Source organism: Erithacus rubecula, assembly GCF_903797595.1.
Source record: "Erithacus rubecula genome assembly, chromosome: 5".
In the NCBI taxonomy this organism is placed as follows: domain Eukaryota; kingdom Metazoa; phylum Chordata; class Aves; order Passeriformes; family Muscicapidae; genus Erithacus; species Erithacus rubecula.
This window is the reverse complement of record NC_136687.1, coordinates 67,621,622-67,640,851: the sequence shown is the minus strand read 5'-3', so window position 1 is coordinate 67,640,851 and position 19,230 is coordinate 67,621,622. Positions and strand designations below refer to the sequence as shown.

At 45.2% G+C, this 19,230-nt stretch overlaps 1 protein-coding gene across 5 annotated transcripts in view; it reads left to right on the top strand.

The window, feature by feature from the left end:
* ADAMTS3 (ADAM metallopeptidase with thrombospondin type 1 motif 3) overlaps window positions 1-19,230 on the top strand; it is a 55,868-nt gene that overhangs the window by 19,887 nt on the left and 16,751 nt on the right. For all 5 annotated transcript variants that reach the window (XR_013774338.1, XM_079306361.1, XM_079306360.1 and 2 more), the window contains one exon: window positions 1,660-1,813. Coding sequence is in view for 4 of the 5 variants with exons in the window: in XM_079306360.1 (XP_079162486.1) it covers window positions 1,660-1,813 (154 nt within the window). In the remaining variant the exon portion in view is untranslated. The remainder of the gene's footprint in view (window positions 1-1,659; window positions 1,814-19,230) is intronic.

Sequence of the window (19,230 nt, the reverse complement as noted above, 5' to 3'; positions counted from 1 at the left end):
GGACAGTTCAAAAACATAGCTTATAGCATTATCTCCTTTCTGAGAGGTTCTGTGCCTTACAAGGTGTTCACAATGCAGATACCAGCAGAGTTTGGGATGGAGACTGGGAGCAGAAGGTGAGAGCATCCTGTGACCTCGAGGTGTTGACCATGGCATGGTAGGATGGGTTTAACAGCCCCAGCCTTTGCTACTCTCTGGTGATCAGTTTTAGAAGCACTCAATAGTGACCATCAGTGTGACTGCTGAACAAACTTCCTGACATTTTGAGGGTGGCCTTTCCAAAGCTCACCTGGGAATTAACTGCCTCACCCATACTGCAAACCGCTAGCAAAGGGGGCATTTGACTTCCTAAAATACTTTTGGAAATCCCACCCATAATGTTTAATACTGAAGGTAAATGTGGCCATTAATGGACACTTCACAGCTCTCCATTGTGCTCCCTGAATGAAGGGCTCTTTCCTCTTTCCCTACAAACACCCCATGCATATTTATAGGGAATCATGTTCCCCCTTAAATACTGTTGATTTTGGCTCAGGAAGTGATTCCTTAGTTTAACCTGCCCTTGTAGGTTATTTTCTCAAGGCTTTATATTGTTTCTTATTCCCTTATGCTTGTCTGCATCTTCTACATTTTGGGGAAAAAAAAAAAAAGAAAAAAGAAAAAAAAGTATTTTCCAGATTTGTCTTCATCCAAGGATTGTGCAGTAAAGGATATAAGGTTTGGTGTCCTCTGGGAAGCCCTCCTAGGTGGGCTGCCTGGGCCACACTGGGTTTGGCCTTGCTCCCACTTGCCTTTTATTATGAACTCCAGCAGCACTTGCTCTTGCATCTCTCTAGCTCCAAAGAATTCCCTCTGTTCACTGTGCAGCATTTCTTCTGGATCCAGGGGGATGGAAAGAACTGCAGGGATGAAAGGAATCAATGCTCAGAAGTTATTTAGACAGGTACAGATACTGGGGTGCAAGGTAGATGAGGTGCTGATGGGACCTTGGGCAGGTTCCTTCTGGGTCAGTTCCCTGAGCCTGAGGGCTGAGATGGTGCTGGAACAGGCTGGGTTGTTCCAGCTGCTGTGCCCCAAAGGCTACTTTTGGATTTTGGTGGTCCTGTTGTCTTCCCTTTTTCACAGAATCCTGAGGACAGCTCTGGAGAACTCCACAGTAGCACAGATTCCAACCTGCCTCCTCCAGTGGATGGAAATTTTGAATGTCATTAATTTAGAAGAAAAAAGTAGTAAAATTAATAGCATTCCAAGATTGGAGACTGCTTTCCTGGATTGCTCCATCAATGTGCTTTTGTGGAAAAAAAAATTTCCACTACATACTTTTTTCTTGAAAATCCACCACAGCCTTTTCTCCAGGGAGCCTTGAAAAATACGTGCTCTGAGCACCTCCCTGGGCAGCAGAGGGGGGAAGGAAACACTGGGTTGGCACTACAGTTTATAGGGAGGATTCACTTGAAAATATGTAACCTGCTTCTGCCATGCCTTTGGAAAACTTCAGGCTCTTTTTCTTGGTGAAATTTCAGGGGGGAAATAAATGTGTGGGTCACAGTATATTCCAAGCACTTTATGCTTGATCCCTCTTGGTGTTTGTTTTTTGAGCCTCGGGCTGGGTCTTTAGGCTCTAACATGACATAATGGTGTTTTGTCCCTTCCTTGCAGGCTGGAATGATAAGAACTGATGAGGATGAGTACTTCATCGAGCCCCTGGAGAGAGGGAAGCAGATGGAGGAGGAGAAGGGCAGGGTGCACATGGTGTACAGGCGGTCGGCGGTGGCGCCGCGTCCTGCCCTGCTCCCCGACGTGCACGCCCAAGGTACACAACCCCTGGGGACTGCTTCAGGGCTGGGCCAGCTCACTCCTGCCCTCGGGCTTTTGCAAGAAGCTGTGCCACTCCTCTTTACATTTTGGGTCCTGTTTCTTTCTGAGTAACAGGGAAATTTGGCCTGTTCATTGTTTTCCTCCTTGTGCTGGTCGCAATGAAGGCACTTGTGTTGGTCAGATATGTTTTGTCACATCCAGGAATTCCCCTCTGCCTTGAAGATAGTGTGGTTGGTGCATGTGAGAATAATTACCATGTCTGAGAATAATTATAATCGTGTAGTTTAATCCATTTGCTTGTATGTGTTTCTAATATTATGCAAATCATCATGAGCCAAGGCCTTGCATATTGAAGGTTGAGGCTTTTGAGGCTCTGGGCTCAGGATGCCAGAGCAGCTCTGCACCCCTCAGTGCTCTGGCTTCATTTCAGTATCTTTCAGCTTCTCACGTTCCTGTGTTTATGTTGTGTTCACATTGTTGAAGCTGGAAAGGGTTTGGGAAGTAAAAGAAGCACTTAGAATGCACAGAAGTAGGGGTGCTTGGCTTGCAGTACCCCAGCAAGGCCATTCCAATTTATCTCATGCATCTGGAGGAGTTTAGCCTGGAGAACAGGAGGTTCAGGGAGACCTGATCTCTTCTCTGAAAGGAGATCAAAACTCCCTGAATGGAGGTTGTAGCCAGGTGGAGTTCAGTCTCTTCTTCCAGGTAAAAAATGACAGGTCAAGAGGATGTGGCCTCAGCTTGCAGCAGGGCAGATTTGAAGTGGATATTAGGAAAAATTTCTTTGTGAAAAGGCTTGTCACACTCTAACACAGGCTGCTCAGGGCTGTGGGGGAGTCAGCATCCCTGGAGGGATTTAGAAGTCATGTAGATGTGGCACTTGGGGACATGGGTTAGTGGTAGCCTTGGCAGTGCTGAGGGAAAAGGCTGAACTCGATCTTGGAGGCCTTTTCCAGCTGTAGATTCCAAGGGTAAGCAAGGTGCCCAGGCCTGTGGAGCCTGAGGAAATGTTTTCAGTGGTTGAGTTGTCTATGTGTGAGCTGCACATTGATGCCATGGAAGTGTTCCTCTTTATTCTCTGTCCTCTCTCCCCTCCCAGTGTGCTTGGGCTCAAGGCAGAGATACAGAGTATGCTGTGCTCACACTTTGGGAGTCCAGCCAGCACACACAGGAATCCAAATTTTCACTAACAGATGACAAATGACTCAACAAAACAGCCCCTAACATAAAAAAGTATGTAAAATTGTTGTCATCAATGAAGTTGTAACAAAGCTGGAAACAGTGTGACAGCCTCTCTGGGCAGTGATACAGAGCACACTGTGTCATGTTTTCTTACAAAAATGGGTTTTCTGAGGGGAAGGCTTTCAGCTCTGTGGCTGGAGCTTGCAGTCTGACAGGACATGTGGTATTGCTGCAGGTTTGACCGTGCTTGGGGGTTGGTTGGACATTGCTCAAGCTATTGGGCAGAACGAGCTGTAAGGGAAAAGCTGCCATGCTGAGAGCAGGGTTTTAGCAATGATCACAGGGCTGCCAGTATTGATTGGTTCTCATGGAAGTCAGCACACTGCCCACTTCTCTTCCCCTGTTTGCTTTATGGCTGTCCCTGATGCAGCTTCACTGAGCTGTCCTAAGTGGAAATGAGAAATCAGGGGTTCTGGGGAGATACTGGGATGCCCTAGGCTGCTGGGCAGTGTGGGTTCAGCCTTCCCTGTGCTGATTTCTGTCTGTGTTATCCATGGCTCTGGATGGCCTCTCCAGGGAATGGCAGTGGCAATTTGCATGTATTGTTTTCATAATGTCCTTTGTGTAGAGACTGGTTTCTTTAGAAGCCTTACCTGAGACACTCAAGAAATCAGATTGGAAATGCTGCCCCATTCCTGTGAGAAATTGTTCTCTGTGTCTGTGCACACCCAGTTTGGGCTTTGAAGGATTCCTTCATGAATTATTGCCTTTTTATACCTCTGTCTTGTCAGTCATTTTCCTGTGAGTGGGATCTCTTGCATATAAATGGACCTGAATATTTGGGGTTTGGTTGGATTGTAGATAGTTTTATATCTTTTATGCTTGGAAGATACCTCTGCTCTCACTCAGTGATATCAGAGAAATGTGGGTAATACTCCATATTTTGACAGGCTCTTGGCAGGAATGACTACTTGTATATCATGGGTAATCTGCTGATTCAAAGGTTCTTGTTTTCCTGTTTTCCTTGGAATCTGTCATTCTTCTGCTAGGTGAGGCAGTGCAGGGAAGGAGTATGTCTTGACCATCAAACTTTAAAATCATTTTATTAACCCAAAATCCTACTGGGTCCTTGTGATGTGCATTGACAGGGTGTTTGCTGGTTTGAAGTGCTGAGCTCAGGGTGGTTCCCCTGGACACAGGAAAGTCTTCCTCATCTGTGGGGTGGAAGGCAAGGCCTCCCCTGGGAAATCCCAGCTATTGAAAAAACACTTAAATGCAGTAGGATGTGACAGTGGACATTTGTTTTTAAACATCTGGGATGAGCATCTGGTTAGGTCTGCCCTGGGAATCAGAGTAGGACAGTGTCTCGAGGTCTCCATGGGTGTAAATACACATGGCAGTCTCCTGACAGCTTTTCCATGTCAGATTGCCCTGGGATGACATTTGTAAGCTCAACTTCCCCAGCCATTTAAGTCTTGATCCTAAAGACACTGAACATCTGTGCTTCTCATTTGGGTTGAGTACTGCAGGTAGTCAGAGTTCATCTTGTGTTACTCCCAAGTAAAGTCTCCTAAATCAAAAAATACCCTTAAGGGCAGAAGGAAATGAAGGCAAAGTCTCCATGTTGGGGGTGAAGTGTCTGAGGGACAGAGAGTGAATGAGCTGTGCAGACAGAAAAAATGTATGAGGCTGTCATGTTAAAACATGATTTAAATAAATCCTTAAGATTTTCTCACCAAAATAGATTTTTCTTAGGAATGGAAGGAAATGCTGTCTGGACAAGCCTGAGTTTGGGAGGTTTTAGAAGTATAACAATGATATTACTCTTTCTGGGTGGGATGAAAAGAAGCTGTTCCTTGTTAATAAGCTGAGAACCATCACTGAAATGTGTGATCATTGACCTTATTCCTTGAAAGAGCTCAAGAGCAACAGAAACAGGCAAAGAACCTGTAGAATTTACAATCAAATTTGCACCTAGGAGGCCTTCTGTGCAAGTTCTGCTGAATTTGGCTCAGGAGTGTGGTAAAATAAAACCCAAGCTACATTTCAGAAACATAAAGCCTGATCCAAATCTGATGGAGTCAGTGGGAACACTCAAAGTGACATCAGTGGGATGATGAGGCAGGGTTTGGATCATATTCTGCTCAAGCTGATAAGTGAGGATTCAATTTATCCTTCCTCCTGTCTTGTTCCTTTATCATTTTTTCTGTGCATTTTGTGTGGTGGAATGATGACAGCCAACCCTGAGCTTAGCAGTTACACAGCACAGTAACGTGCTCAGAGCTCTCCTATTCCATCCTCCTCTTCACACCAGAGTATTTTTTAAATGACAACCTATTCACCCAGCAAGCACTTGAGATGAAAGTATTTTTGTAATTACTTCCTAACAGTGGGAAACAAGGAGTAGGAGCCTTTATCTCCCAGCTTCCTTTCAGGATTTTCATTTTCCCCAAAGAACCAAAGTGCTTGTGTGTCTGATGGGGTTGCCATGGCACTGGCCTCGAGTGTCTTTGTCCCAGGTGGGAAACATGTAGGAGGAAGAAATGATTTGGGAATTGCTCCTGGTTGCCTGGGAATGAAACCCTGGAATAGAAGGTAGAAGAATGGGAAGACTATTGCCTGCTTGGGAGACCTCCCTCTGCACTTCCCCAGGCACATTCGTGTTCTCAGGGACCTTGTCGTGCCAGAGGGTGTCTGAGCTCCTTCTCAGCAGAGTTTCTCATGACCTGTGTTCTGGTGCAGGATGTTTTTGGTGCTGCACAGCCCACCACACAAGTTGGTGCATCAGAACAATGGGGAAGATGGAAATGATTTCTGTGAATTCACTACAGCCTGTTGTGTAACATCCTGTGTTCAGTATGGACATGGTTGTATAATCACAGGATCCCAGCCTGGTCTGGGTTGGAAGGCACCTTAAGGATCATCTTGCTGCACCCCCTGCCATGGGCAGGGACACCTTCCACTACCCTGGCTTGCTTCTAGGCCCATCCAGCCTGGCCTTGGACACTTCAGAGATGGGGCAGCTTCTTTGGGCAGCTTCTGCCAGGGCCTCACAACCCTCACAGAGAAGAATTTCTTCCTGGTATCTGGTCAGAAGTCTCCTTCCAGCTCTCTTGTGCAGAAAGGGCCACCAATAACTTGTACTGATGGCAATAACCTGCATTGTCTAAGGACAGCCTGTTCTTTGTCCAGTGCTTTTGGAGCTTTTGCTTTTAATTTAACTTTCTTCTCTTAAATTGAAACTTAAGTGGATTCCCTGAAGTTCTTCACTGAATATAGTTAGTGGAATTTGGCTTATTTTTTTTTCAAGTAAAGATTTGCTTAAGGAAAAGGTAATGGAATACAACCAGAAAAGCACAGTGTGGTATAAAAGAAAAGGAGTGTTGGTGATGGAGGCATAGGAAGCAAAGTGAGGAAAAGCTTACAGTTCTGTTTTCAAGAAAGAAAATCTTGAGCAGGAGTAGATCAGAAGGTGCTGTGGAGTGACTGATGTGCTCTGTCTGTGTAGGGGAGGTTGTGCCTGATTATGAGAGCAGGAACATCCATCTGCTCAAGTCATCTTCTATTCTTGGCAATAACAAAGGAAAATGATTTTTAAATGAAACCAAGAATAAAGGCTTGATTCCAACTGCAGACACCCAGCGCCAGAGTAGTAAAACACACAGAAAAATCTGTATGAAGGGAAAATTGAAAAAATGGAGACAGGTCAGTACATTCAGCTTGTGGCCATTCCAAGGCTCACACTGTTTTCCAATAAAAACTCCCCGTGCCCCCAAATTGCATAGGAAGAAGAAAACTTTCAACAAACAGTGGTGCTAATGGACAGGAGAGGTGTTTAAGTATTGTGTGAGCATCTGCTCCTATGTGAAGGAGCCTGGTTGGTTTATAGATGGCATTCCCAGAGTTAATCTGGGAGGGACATGCCAAGGTGAGGATCACCCTTGGGTGGTCCATGTAGGACTGAGCTTCCTGGCCTGGGTGTGAAGTGACTGATTTCTGCTGCTGAGTTTGCTCAGAAAGATGTGCAGGATAAAAGTGCTTTTTATGGGCCAGGACATAGGTAGCAGCATGGCACTCTGTGAGAATAAGGGAATGAGAAGAGCTGCCTTGTCAGGGGGAGTTTCTGTGAATTAGAGGTCAGGAACCAGAGGAAATGAATCCTCCCACAGCTCGTGGGGGCTGAGCCTTGTTCATGTGTTTCACATCCTACAAAATTAGGACTGAAATGAGAGCACTGAGAGACTGACTGGGAGCAAAGATCCTTGGTTCATCACTCTGTGTTCTACAGCAGGCTTTTGATGGGAAAATAGCAGTTTGTGTCATAACAGAAAAGAGTGATTTCCATACCATATGATTCTTGCTGGACTTTCTCCTCCTCAGTTTTCTGCAGTTTTACAGTTTTTCCCCTCTGTGAGACACCTGGTTTTTAATGGGATTCATGCTCAATAAATTTATAGGAAGATTCTAGAAACAGTTTAAGAATCCAAACTGTGGGAAATTTAAATCATCTATATCTTTGAAAATACCTGGATGAGATGCTGGCATCTGTGGTTGATGACAGAGAAGCAAAATGCTTCTGGTGTGTTCTGAAGGGGAGCCTAGGATGCCATGCTCCTGCTTTTGGTGGGGTCCATGTGGGGTTACTGGGCAGTAATTCTTGCTGCTCCCCATGTATTACACCAAGATGTGCCAGAGCTCACTGCACCTTTCCCTTTATCCCTACAAAACATGGTGTAGATGATGAGTACACTTATCAGATCTGTGGGATGACACAGAACTGGGCAGCTGCAGCTGACAGGAGCGTGGAGGGAAATTCCTAACGTGAGAACATCAGCCTCATGCTTCACATTGCTCCCAGGGGACTGAGTTTCTTCAGATCCACTGCTGGGTTACACAAGAGCATAAATCTTTCCAAAATGCAGTAGTAAAACACTGCAGAGTAACAGCATGACCCAGCTGTTGTTTGCTAAGAAAACAGGGTTTTTTTTTTTTCCAGAATACCTTGCCTAATCATTCTTTGGAGGGACAGGATCAGCCAGATGATAATTAGGGTTCTGGAGGGTATTAAAAGTCACACAAGTCTGCAGGTGGAGTTGGAAAGGAGGGAGTTGATGTCTTGGTGAGGCTGCCCTTCTCCTGTGTGGTGCTGGGGAGAGGCTGACCTGTGGGAAATCCATGTAGATTCCATCACATACCATGTGGTTTGGGAAGGGAACCCAGGGAGGGAGGAAGAGCTTAGCTGGCTTGTACTTCAGGAGTAGCCCAGGGAAGCATTTTGTTGGTGTGTCTTCCCTTGCAGCATTATTGGCAGGGCCTATTTCTAATCATGCCCTGGAAAAGTTTGAGGATCTATCCAAAGGAACCCTGCCCTTGTGTCTCCTTGGGCATTTTACCTCTCCCCACAGGTAGCAAGCAGGCTGCTGCCTCCCAGACATGCCTGGAGAGAACAGGTCTGTCCTTCCCCTTGTTGCTGGCAGCAGGCTCTGTCCATCAGGTGGTCAGAAATAACAGGATTTTCCTCCTTCTCCCATATTTTTGCATAGGATGCCTAAGAGGGACCTCCATATCTGCAGAGAGCTGCATTCAGACACTGGCATCCTCCATGGAGGACAGGGAGTGTGTGTGAAAATGCACACTTGGCTAGCAAGCTCTGTCTTTTTATATGAAATCATAAATGCCAAAATCTGCATCACAGAGTTTGGGTAACAATTTGTTTGCCAAATAATTGTGTTCTGTAATCCTACAGAAATCAAATAATAAATCAACATCACCTGGTTATTGCAAATTAGAATAAAAACTTCCAAATACACTGATCATCTTGTGCAAAATCCTAGTAATATCTAAAGTCTTTCAGATAATAAATTTTCAACTGCAACAGGGTTAAACACAGTATAAACTGAGCTTTTTTAGTATCTTATGGAAACAGTAACAGGTGATGCAAGGCCATCCAAGGAACTCTGTGCTTTCTTAATGGAGAGCTCTGCTCTGCCTTTAATTCTCCTCACTACTAGCTCCAGAACACAAAGTCATAATTTCCAAGAGGAATGGTAGTTGTGCCTCTCTCTCCTTGACAATAAATCTGTTGGAGGTATTAAGGTAAGAGCCGTGGTCAAACTGCATTCTGACCTTCCACGTTTCCTCACAACATAGAGCAAATATCCCAACCTGTACTTAAAAATCCTATTGTTGGACATGAACAATTCAGCTGGTGCTTCTAGACTGACAGCAGTTCCAGGTATGTATCTTGCTTTCATCTGATCTGTGGCAAAACCAGTTTTGAAAGCTCCTGAGAAGAATCTCAGAGTGAAAGGGCAACTCATTGTACTCTGTGGCTTATGGAGAAACTCTAGTTGATACATCACACGATGTAACTAGTTGCAACATGGATTTTGTTGATTTTTAGCAAAAGCCCTGTATTCCATAGATCTATAATAGCAATAAAAATCCAGTTCCTGATTTTACTTTCTGAATGTTTGATTGTGACCAACTGGCAGTGAGTATCAGAAACCATGTAATTAATTTTAGGAACTGTTTTGAATAGTTCATCCTGAACAGTACTTGAAAATGCACTACCATATTCCCTGGGTTTTGTTCAGGTTCTTCCATAGCCAACTCATATTCTTTTTATTCCTGATCACAAGTGAATTTGCAAACAGATGCATTTGAACCTTCTCTTTGGTATTTTAATGGTATTTTTCACTTTGCTTTTACGGGGTTGATTCTTGATTTATTTCAAGCTCCTTTTCTTAATCAGAGTTTTCTCTGCCAAGAATAAGAAACAATATAGTTTCATTACTTCCAGCACTTCAAAGCTTCCAAGTTTCTGATGCTGAGAACATTTACTACTAGAAGTAAAAATGACTCTTCCTTTAGTTAACAGTGCTCTTTAATAGGGAACACAAGGGGAGATACTTTTAATTGATTTATCTGTTCTTGGAGGGCTCACTGTGCCATATTGTGGGGGTTGATTAGACACTTGGTTTAATTGGAGGGAGGCTGATCAAGTTCTGACCTCCTCAGATCTCCTTCATTTGCTCTTTGTCATACATGCTCTATATTTTTTTCTTTTGCTGGCGAGACAGAATCATCATTCATATTTATTTTTTTACATCTGAGGTTTGTCAGGCTGCTTGGAAAAATGGGACAATGAGAGCCATCTGGGCATCCCATCCACTTGCATTTGGAAACATCTGCATTGTTATTAGGAACAGCTCTCCAGCACTGCAGTGAGCAGATGTGCTCTCCTTGCATCTCCAGGCTCACTTAGAATTTCTGATAGTGGGAGAAATTCCATAGGCACCAAAGCCCAAATGTCTGTGTCTTGATCAGGCCCTCAATAGCACTTATTAGGGATGTGTGTTGCCATGTAAAGGAGAAACCTGTGTCATTTGAGGGAGGAGGTGATGGAGAACAGCCAGCAGTGTCTCCTGCAGGTCATTCCATGTCTGTATCTGTGGCATTTAAAGCTGAGCACTTGTATTCTTGAGCCTTTGCCACGCAGGTTGACTCACAGCTGTTCATCAGATGTAAGGCTCCTTGGAAATCCAGAGTTCTCTGCCTCCAGCTGCCCTGTCTCCCTTCTTAAAGCATTAAGAAATTCAACTTTAAATGTTGTTAATGGGAGGGAACTCCCTGTGTTGAATGTAGCATCCTTTTTCTGAACCCCACAGGTGATGGCACAGTGTACAGTGTTCCAGCTGCCAGCATCTCCACAGAACTCCATATTTTGCAGTCCCTCTACAAGTTTCCAATGAGACTGGGAGGCACTGGCACAGGTAAAAGATAGGATTGTGTCTGCACTGCCAGGGAAGCTGAGGCAGAAGCTGGAAAGCCAGGGAGAACTGGAAAGCTGTGCTGCTGGACAGTGAGTTCCCTCAGGTGCTTTTCTGTGGAAGGGCAGAACTGGACAACCAAGAGCATCTGTGAAACCTTTTAGCACTTGGGAAATATTCACCTGCTTTCAGCATCTTCTGTGAAGGCTTATTTGGGATGATGATAATGTTTACAGCTTGAGTGGGACATTCAAAGCCACTGCAGGTTATTACCCCAACTAGAAGTGGGTGAGTTAATGCCCACAGTTGGGAAGTGGCTGTTCCACAGTGGCAGAGCTTCTATCCAAATCACACTTCCCAAATCCCAAGCAGATGCTCTGTCTCGCTAATGGCTTGGACGTTATTTGTTTTTCAGGATTTTCAGGTCAGCAGTGTAGTGATCTTTGTGCTCAGCTGGGTTTTTGAGGCTGTTTGTTGTGGGACACCCCTTCCTCTGTGGATGTGGTATCTGGGTAGAATGGCCTGGTGCATATTTTTGCTGTTATCTTGGACACTCTCATGGTCCATGGACTGTTGGGAAATAGCTTGGGCTTGGACACATTTGTTGCTCTTGGAATGCTGACTTACAGTGCATTAATGGAAAAAAAAGCAGGAGCCCGAGTTCAACAGCATTCAGTGACAGTTTATAGTTGGAGCTTTTCCTTTATATTTATGCCAGTGGAATTTTGAGAAATGGCTGAAATTCCATGTGGCGAGAAAGAGAGGCTTATTATCTGTGACTAATGCTTGGATACACTTTTTAAAATTGCTGTTATTTGCTGTTGTGCCACTTCAACTCTTCTGCTGCATTGGTTGGTTCTCTTGTCTCCTAATTTTGAACAGCCTTTCTCTCACCTTGGACTGCCACTCTCACATCATTCCCCTGCCATCCTGCTCTGGGAGTTCAGCCACAGCCAGCACCCTGTCAGTCTGGGATCCAGTCTGGATCCCAGAGCTGGGATGAGCTCACCTTTGTGTCCATAGGGCTTGAATCCAAATGAACACTGCAGTTCTGGGTGGCAGGATTGAAAATCATACTCCTGATTGCTTTTGGTGCATAGCACTGTCTCTCTTGCTGCCTTTTCTGCAACACAGTATTTGACTAAGCATTTCTTCTTTGTAGTTCTGAATTTACTGTTCAGTTTAAGAGGTCCTTTTATGTGTCTAAACTGGACACTTGGGCTGTTTTCCTTCCTTCTGCAGAGGAGAGCTGTCTCCTTTTTGTCGTATTTCTAGTCAGAACTATTGTATATTCAGTGGAAAAATTCTTCCTAATCTTCTCCCCTCTCAGGTGGTTCTCCTTTTTATTATTATGCTTTTCCTCACTGTCTCTGCTAGCTTTCCACCAGACTGGAGGGCTCATTAAAACAACACTGTTCAGGAAATGGAGAGAGGTGCAAGAATGGGACCCTGCTCGCCAAAGAGGGAAAGTTGGCAGCTCTCCTCTTGCAGGAAAATTCCTTGGATTGGAGGAGCAGCTTCATTGACAGAGTGCTACTGAAGGGGCATGAAACTCTTGGTGAGGTGTCATTCCACAAATAAATGACATTTTGGATACTCACACATTGAGATGAGGTTCTAGCAATAATGCTCCAATTTATTCTAATGCACTTGTTGGAAATTTATGTTTCATCTGAATGTTCTTGAGTGCCAGGAGGGAGAAGGTGGGTTCTGGATAGAAAGAGGTACTAACTTCCAGCAGACCTCACCTCCCATGGCAGACTGCAGGGATGAACCTTGCCCAAAAACTCCTTCTCCTTAGTCACAGCTTTTTCAAGAGAAACAGTCCTTGAAAGAATGGCCTTTCAGGTCAGAGCAGGAGAATTTACGATTATGACTGTGTGCTGTTTTGGATGGGACTGAGATGGGGAAAAGGAGAGGGAATGATCAAAATATCCTGTGTGGAAAGAGTGTGAGTTAGATTCATAACACATCTGTGCGAGGTGCAGCGAGCCTGGCACGCTCCTAGGAATGTGGTGAGGTGGAAAGGAAAAAAATGCTTTGTTGTGTAAGAGTCTATATGAAAAAAGGAAAGCATAAAGAGAGGTGGATGCATAATGAGAAAATTCTGTGTCTGTTTCTGAGGGCTGCTGTTTGGGCCTTGCAGAAAACTCTTCCCCCCAAATGGCCACAGGGAATGTATATGGGACTCTGATGTTTGCAGACCAGTTCTGTGGTGTGACAGTGAAAATCAGCCCTCCCAGGCTGCCTGTTTGCTGGGTTTTTTCACTAAAAATAGTGGGATGTCAGTATGTCTAATGTCAGGCTGTGTGGTTTTTGTAAGTATCACAGTCCATGTAATTATAGGTAGATGAGGTTCTGCTCTGTAAGGAATTGTGAGAATTCAGACCTAGCTTTTGCTTCAGGACTGTTCTCTCCCTGTCAGCCCTTCCAGTTTTGAAATGCTCCCTTCCAGAAAATGCTTGACTGGGAGACAGCAGAGGCTTGGACTGACTTTATGTGCTTTCACAAAATCTGCCTGTGTGACACTGAATACTATTTTTCAACAAAGAATCAGAATTTCTAGTCCCAGCACAACTAGCTGGAATATATTTATAATCATTCACTTCATCTATTTTTTTATTCCTCAAAAAAAATTACTCCACAATTATTAATTCAACCAGTTCTTGTGTACAAGTTAATTAAAAAATTAAGGATTTCGGCTTAAGATAGGATTGATGGGCAAACTAAATTCTGCAAAACTTCAGGTTTACATACCTTAATACCTAAAGATAGTCATCCAAATGTGGGGTATGTGTATCAGGGGATTGTGGAATCCTGGGATGTTTTGGGTGGGAAGGGACCCCTCATGTGGGCAGACATGGCTCTGCTGCTGCCTGGAGGAGCCCTGCCATGGCCAGTGGCACTGCAGGTGCTGGGCTCCAAAACCCAGCCCTGGGACTGTCCTCTCAGGAGGCTGGAATCCACTTAGTGCCAGCTGAGTAATTAAGGACAATTCTGCTTTCAGCTGCATTACCAGGAAGACTCTGGGAGGAAGTGGCCCTTTGTCACACACACACTTTGTGACTCACTGTCACTGGCAGGGCGTTTGAAGTTCTCTTTGTCTGGGGAGTATGGGCTGCATAAATGCTTTCCCACATTTTTTTCGAGTTGTTCCTTTTGTGTGAGTGATTACTGTGGATGCTGTTCTCCTGTGTCCTTTAAACATGGTCTCAGCAGAAGCCATGGGACAGCTGAGTCTGCCCATGCTGTTCACATCCTCGGATTCCACCTGTGCCCGTGGCTGTGGGTGGGAATCACACCGAGGGTGTTGAAGAATAGTTTTGCCTTCTATACCTGTAAAGAGGTTCATTCAGTTTAGAAGGGAGCCAGGCCCAGCTGTTCTTCCTGTTCTGTGTCTTCTGTGAGGAATGAAATTAAGTGGCTAATGCTCCAGTAAATTTAGAAATCTCCTTTGATTTGTTTATGTGCAGAACTTCTGTTTTGGCACCTGGACAGAGCTTCATCTCTTCCCTCCTCCACTTGTCATTTGGCCTTTTAAACTTCAGGTGTCAGGTGGTTGGACTTGAGATTCTTTAAGGTCCTTTCCAGCTTTAACAATTCTGTGATTCTGTGTTTCATTGTAACAGGTCTCTGTTCATTCCAGCCAGTGGCCTCTAGATGGATTATCCAGATTCCAGAGCTCCATCCCACAAACAGGCCAGGGGAGGGCTGCCAGCAGGACCCAGACCCCAGTGTTAACTGGTCCTTCATTTGTTCTGCTAGTGGTCTGCATTGTCTCTCAGAGGTTCAGGAGAACGTGGAGCAAGTCAGTGAGAAGCCTGTTTGTTCTCTTGCACTTACAGGAAGAAACTTTTAAACCTTTTTGCTTTTTCCATTGTTGGCACCACAGTGTCCTTGAACATTTTTGTAGCAGCAGGTTGCTGTGCCCCACCTTGTCACCCCTGCCATTCTTCCCTTGGATTTTTGCAGAGTGTTTTCACTGTTGGTCATTGCTGTAATGGAAAAGCTCAGCTGCCTCAGCTGCTTGAGGCTCTGCTCTCCAGCTGGACAGCAGTTCTGGCTGTCCAGAAATACCCTTCAGACAAGCTCTTTGGCTTCTCCACAGGCAGGAGAAAGCAAATCTGTCCTGGAAAAGGGCAAAGGTTCCTTCCTGAGATTTCCCCTTGCATAGGTGATGGTGGGAGAGCTTTCCCCTTTGCATGGGTCAGAGTGGCAGGCCTCCCACGTGGGGACTTTACACTATTTGTGTGGCTGGTCCAGAGCACACACTGAGGATGTTTAGGTGAAGTGATAAATTGACATTGGTGGCTTGTACAAGTCCTTCCTCAGTGGCTGTCAAGCTCCATCCCTCATTTCCAAGGGCTGGGGAGGATGAGGTCTGTGTGCTGTGTGAGCAAGGCACAGCTCCCTGCTGGGAATAATCCCCTTCTAAGGGAGCCAGGCTCTGTCCTGATGTCCTGCTGCTTGTCTGGACAGTGTAGCAGGCTTTGCTGACTTCCAGAGGCTTAGGGCAGATAAAGGGGTGATCAGAGGGCAATTGCTGCTGGCAGTGGGCAGTGGGCTGCTTGCTGATGAGAAGGGCTGTGGCTGGGCCTGCAGAGGATCACCAGCCAGGCTGTGTCCCCTTGCACAGTTCCTGTGGCAGTAAAAGGTCCTGCATGTTTAGGAACACATTCCTTACACAGCTTTTGAAAATAAGCAGCTGTGTGTAAACACAGCTCCCCCTTTATCCCAAAGAAATTGAGCAGCCCAAGGAGTAATCAGTGCCCTCACTGTGGACACTGCTCCCATTTGCCCCAGTCTTTGCTGCTGAAAATTCACCTTGTGTCTTTTTCCTGGAAGCTGTGGCTGCCCCTGGACCCCTGGCAGTGCCCAAGGGCAGGCTGGAAGGGGCTTGGAGCAGCCTGGGCTGGTGGAAGGTGCTGCTGCCCATGGCCAGGAGGTGGAGGGAGAGGGGCTTCAAGCTCCCTTCCAACCCAAGCCATTCCATGGGTCTGTGGAATAGGGAGCTTGGCTCTTGCTGTGCTTCCAGCCAGCTGCCAGAAGCTGGGTCAGATGCCAGGGAGCAAGGAGTGGGAGAATTTTAAGGCCTTGCAGTAATGACTTACTTAATGAGCACTGGGGGGATTGCAGTTCTGCCAAAGCAACTTCCTCGAGCGTTGGAAGCTCACAGGAGTGTTCTGGTGCTGAAAATACCTGCTTAAAGATTTCAGAGCCTGGAATTCCTGGGAAGCCTGTTGGGAATCTCAGGGAAGCTGCCCAAAAATGCAGACAGCTCAGGCCATCCAGCATTTCTTCCTCCAGTAAGTTCTGAATTAGCAGATCAGTTATGACTGCAACCTGTGCTTTCAGAATAGAGTGGGTACCCCCCTTTCTGGATTGCTCTGTCCTTCTGCAGTACATCATTCCAGCTGGGAATCCGAGGATGCTTTAGAGTACTCCTTTGTGAGGTAAAAATGATTTTTGGGTTGATGTAATGATACATGAAGGCATGAGTTCTTTTAAGGTTGTTAGTGCAGAGCTCTCTCGTGTTCCTGGGTGAGTCTGACTTGAAAAGTCCTGGATTTGATGCTCTTAAGAGCTGGAAACTTTGGGAGCAAAGCCTGGCCACTCTGAGCTGTAAAACCAAAGTGGTTTTGGTTCCAGCATCCCAGTGCCAGGTGTGCACCTCAGCAGTGGGCCAGGCTGCACATGGTGGCTGAGTTACTCTTTCTCATCTGCAAACCAAATTTCAGAGCCCCTGTAGGTGCTTTTTCCATAAGTTTGGACATTGATACAGATGATGGTTTTGCAAAATGGGACATTTTTCGTTTTTATTTTTCACCTTTTATTGCAGCTGTGTTTAAAGGGCATTGTTGATGTTGAATTGAAGAACTTGGTGTGGTGTAAAGTGACAAAGAGATGGCTTTGCTTGGTTTATTGTGTCCAGTGTGTGACCCACAGCTTCTATATGTCCTCTGTTTGTAGCAGAAGGTGCCACTTGGGTCTCCTAAAATGCCAGACCCAAATGCTCAAGTCTTCCTCACATGTCTAAAAAAATTCTGGCCTTTACCCAACAGAATGTTCTCCTGGGATTAAAGTAGAAAAATTCAGTTTATTACTATTAAAGTCTCTGAGCTATATGTGTAAACTGAAGGAAGAATGACAGCTTGTATTAATGTCTTGGTAAAAGACCTGGAATTGTCAAGAGACTGTTTTTAATACATTTTGATACTTCAAAATTCAGGGTCAAAGCCAGACTGCAGCCCTACCCATAATTAAGTTTTTGAATAATGATATGTAGTAAGTATATATTTTTAACTCTTTCTAAAAAAAAAAAAAAAAAATATTCCACAAACAAAATTAACCACCAAATCACCTGTACTTCCCAAATAAATTTATGATGGAATTCTTGCTATATATATATAGAGAGAGAGAGAGCCAAATAACTAAAGAAATGCAGAATGGGAGGATTTCTTGCTACTAGGAAAGCAGGAATTCCAGGAGACATGGTTTGTAGTTGCAGGATAACTACCTGTTGGCCAAGTTGGCTGTTAGGGCTAAAGCCCAGCTAAAAATAAGGTGCAGAGCAGATGAGGCAGGGCAAGCCCTGGGCTGTGCTAAGCCAGCCCAGAGCTGGATCTGGAATTAGTGGTGGCCAGGCAAGGGGCTGTACATCCCTGGGCTGTGCAGAGCAGCTTCTCTGGCTTCTCCTCTGCCCACCCTCCCTCATTCCATTAGTTAGCTTTTCATTATCAGAGGGCAATGTCTTTATTCCAAACAAGCTCTCTTTGACCCTGAGCCTTCCTCCCCTGGTTTTGGTTCTGTGTTAGAGCCTCACAGCACCATCCTGAATTTCCACAGATCTAAAAGCACTTCCACTGTGAATCAGGTGAGTGCAGAGCTGTTGCAGACTGTCCAGCACTGGGAACTCTGGAACAGACTGGCATTCCTCTTTGCTGTTTGTTTCTGTCATGGGATGGAAAAAGAACAGTTAATAGTTGACCTAAATTCAGGCCTATTTAATTAGAGTTTCCTTAAGTTCTGGCTTTGTTCTCTGTGTCTTTGCTGCCAGGTAAGGATAACCTGCAGTCCTAGAAAGCCTCATGCCAGGGAGGGAAGTGATGACAAGAAAATTACAGGGTAACATTCCAGCCTTTTCTATTGGAAAAGTTTATCCTGAGTTGGCTCTAAACATAATTGAAATACATAGAGGATTATGCATTTCTACGTGGCTCCCTGAGTGTGCTGCTGGCACTGAGCCCTGGTGTACATGAGGGCTGAGAGCTGCTCTCACTGATGGTGCATGGAAGGGAAGAGCTTCCATGTGATGTCAACACAGGGGATGTAGTGCAGGAAATGTCCCATCCTTCCCAGAGTCACTGTGCAGCTGGAGCTGCTCAGGTACCAGAGAAGCACACATTTCATGGAAGCACTGCAGAATGCTTCCTGTGCTCTTTTAAGTGTAAGAACAAAGTAAGATGGGGTCTGTGTTTGTGGCCCATGGAGTGCGTGCATTGTGTCACTAATCCTGCAGTGCTGGGGTTCAGACCTTCCTCTAATCCCTGTCTGTTTGTCATTCTGCCAGTCACTGTCACTCCAAAGGTCCCACTGGAGGGGAACATAAACAGAGGTAATTCTCCTGTTTGTGAAGTCTCAAACACTTTTTCTCTCTCTTGCCTTCATTCCTTAGTGTGGTGAGACCTGTGAAAGTGGAGCTGTGTCTGAACCTGCTTGCTGGCATTTTTATTTCCATGAGGAGATGCTTTAGTGTGGCACTTCCTCCTCATGGGGTGGGCAACATCCAGGTCGTGGAAGGGCTCAGTGGTCAGAAGGGTCTTTTCTAACCACAGTGACTCTGACTTAGGGGCTGTTCTGAGTTCTTCTGGTTTGGTTTTTGTTAATGCTCAAGTGATTTCTTCCATCTGCCCTGAGGGAAATGTTAAACCCAGTGTTCTCTTTTGTGTAACTGCACTGTGTTTCTGCAGCAGCAGAGCTGGCTTGCTTTGTGTTATCAAAAGTTCACAGATAATATTTATTTATTGTGAAATATCCCAGAGAGACACTCTGCAGGGGTTTCTGGAAGCACTTCATGGATATAACCTTGAACATACAGTGAAACATGAAGTAAAACTCTGTATTTTTATGGCCAGCTGGCTCAGTTGGAGTTGCTGCAGAGACAAACTCTTCCCTCAGCCCCCAAAAACAAACAAGCAGAAGTTTTGGCAGCAGTTAAGCAAACAACAAACTCTCCTACAGAGACAGTGACAATATTAAGGATCCAAGTCCTGGAGTCAAGACTTCAGGTCCCAGTGTCAGTGCTCCACATGGGGAGGGGGTTTGGGGCAGGGACCTTAGGACAGGACACATTCTTTTCATGCCACAAAACTCTTGTGGTAGAAAACCATTTGTGCTTCTGGAGTAAAAGGCAATTTCAGGCAATTCTTCAAGAAAAGATAAGGGAGAATTGTAATGT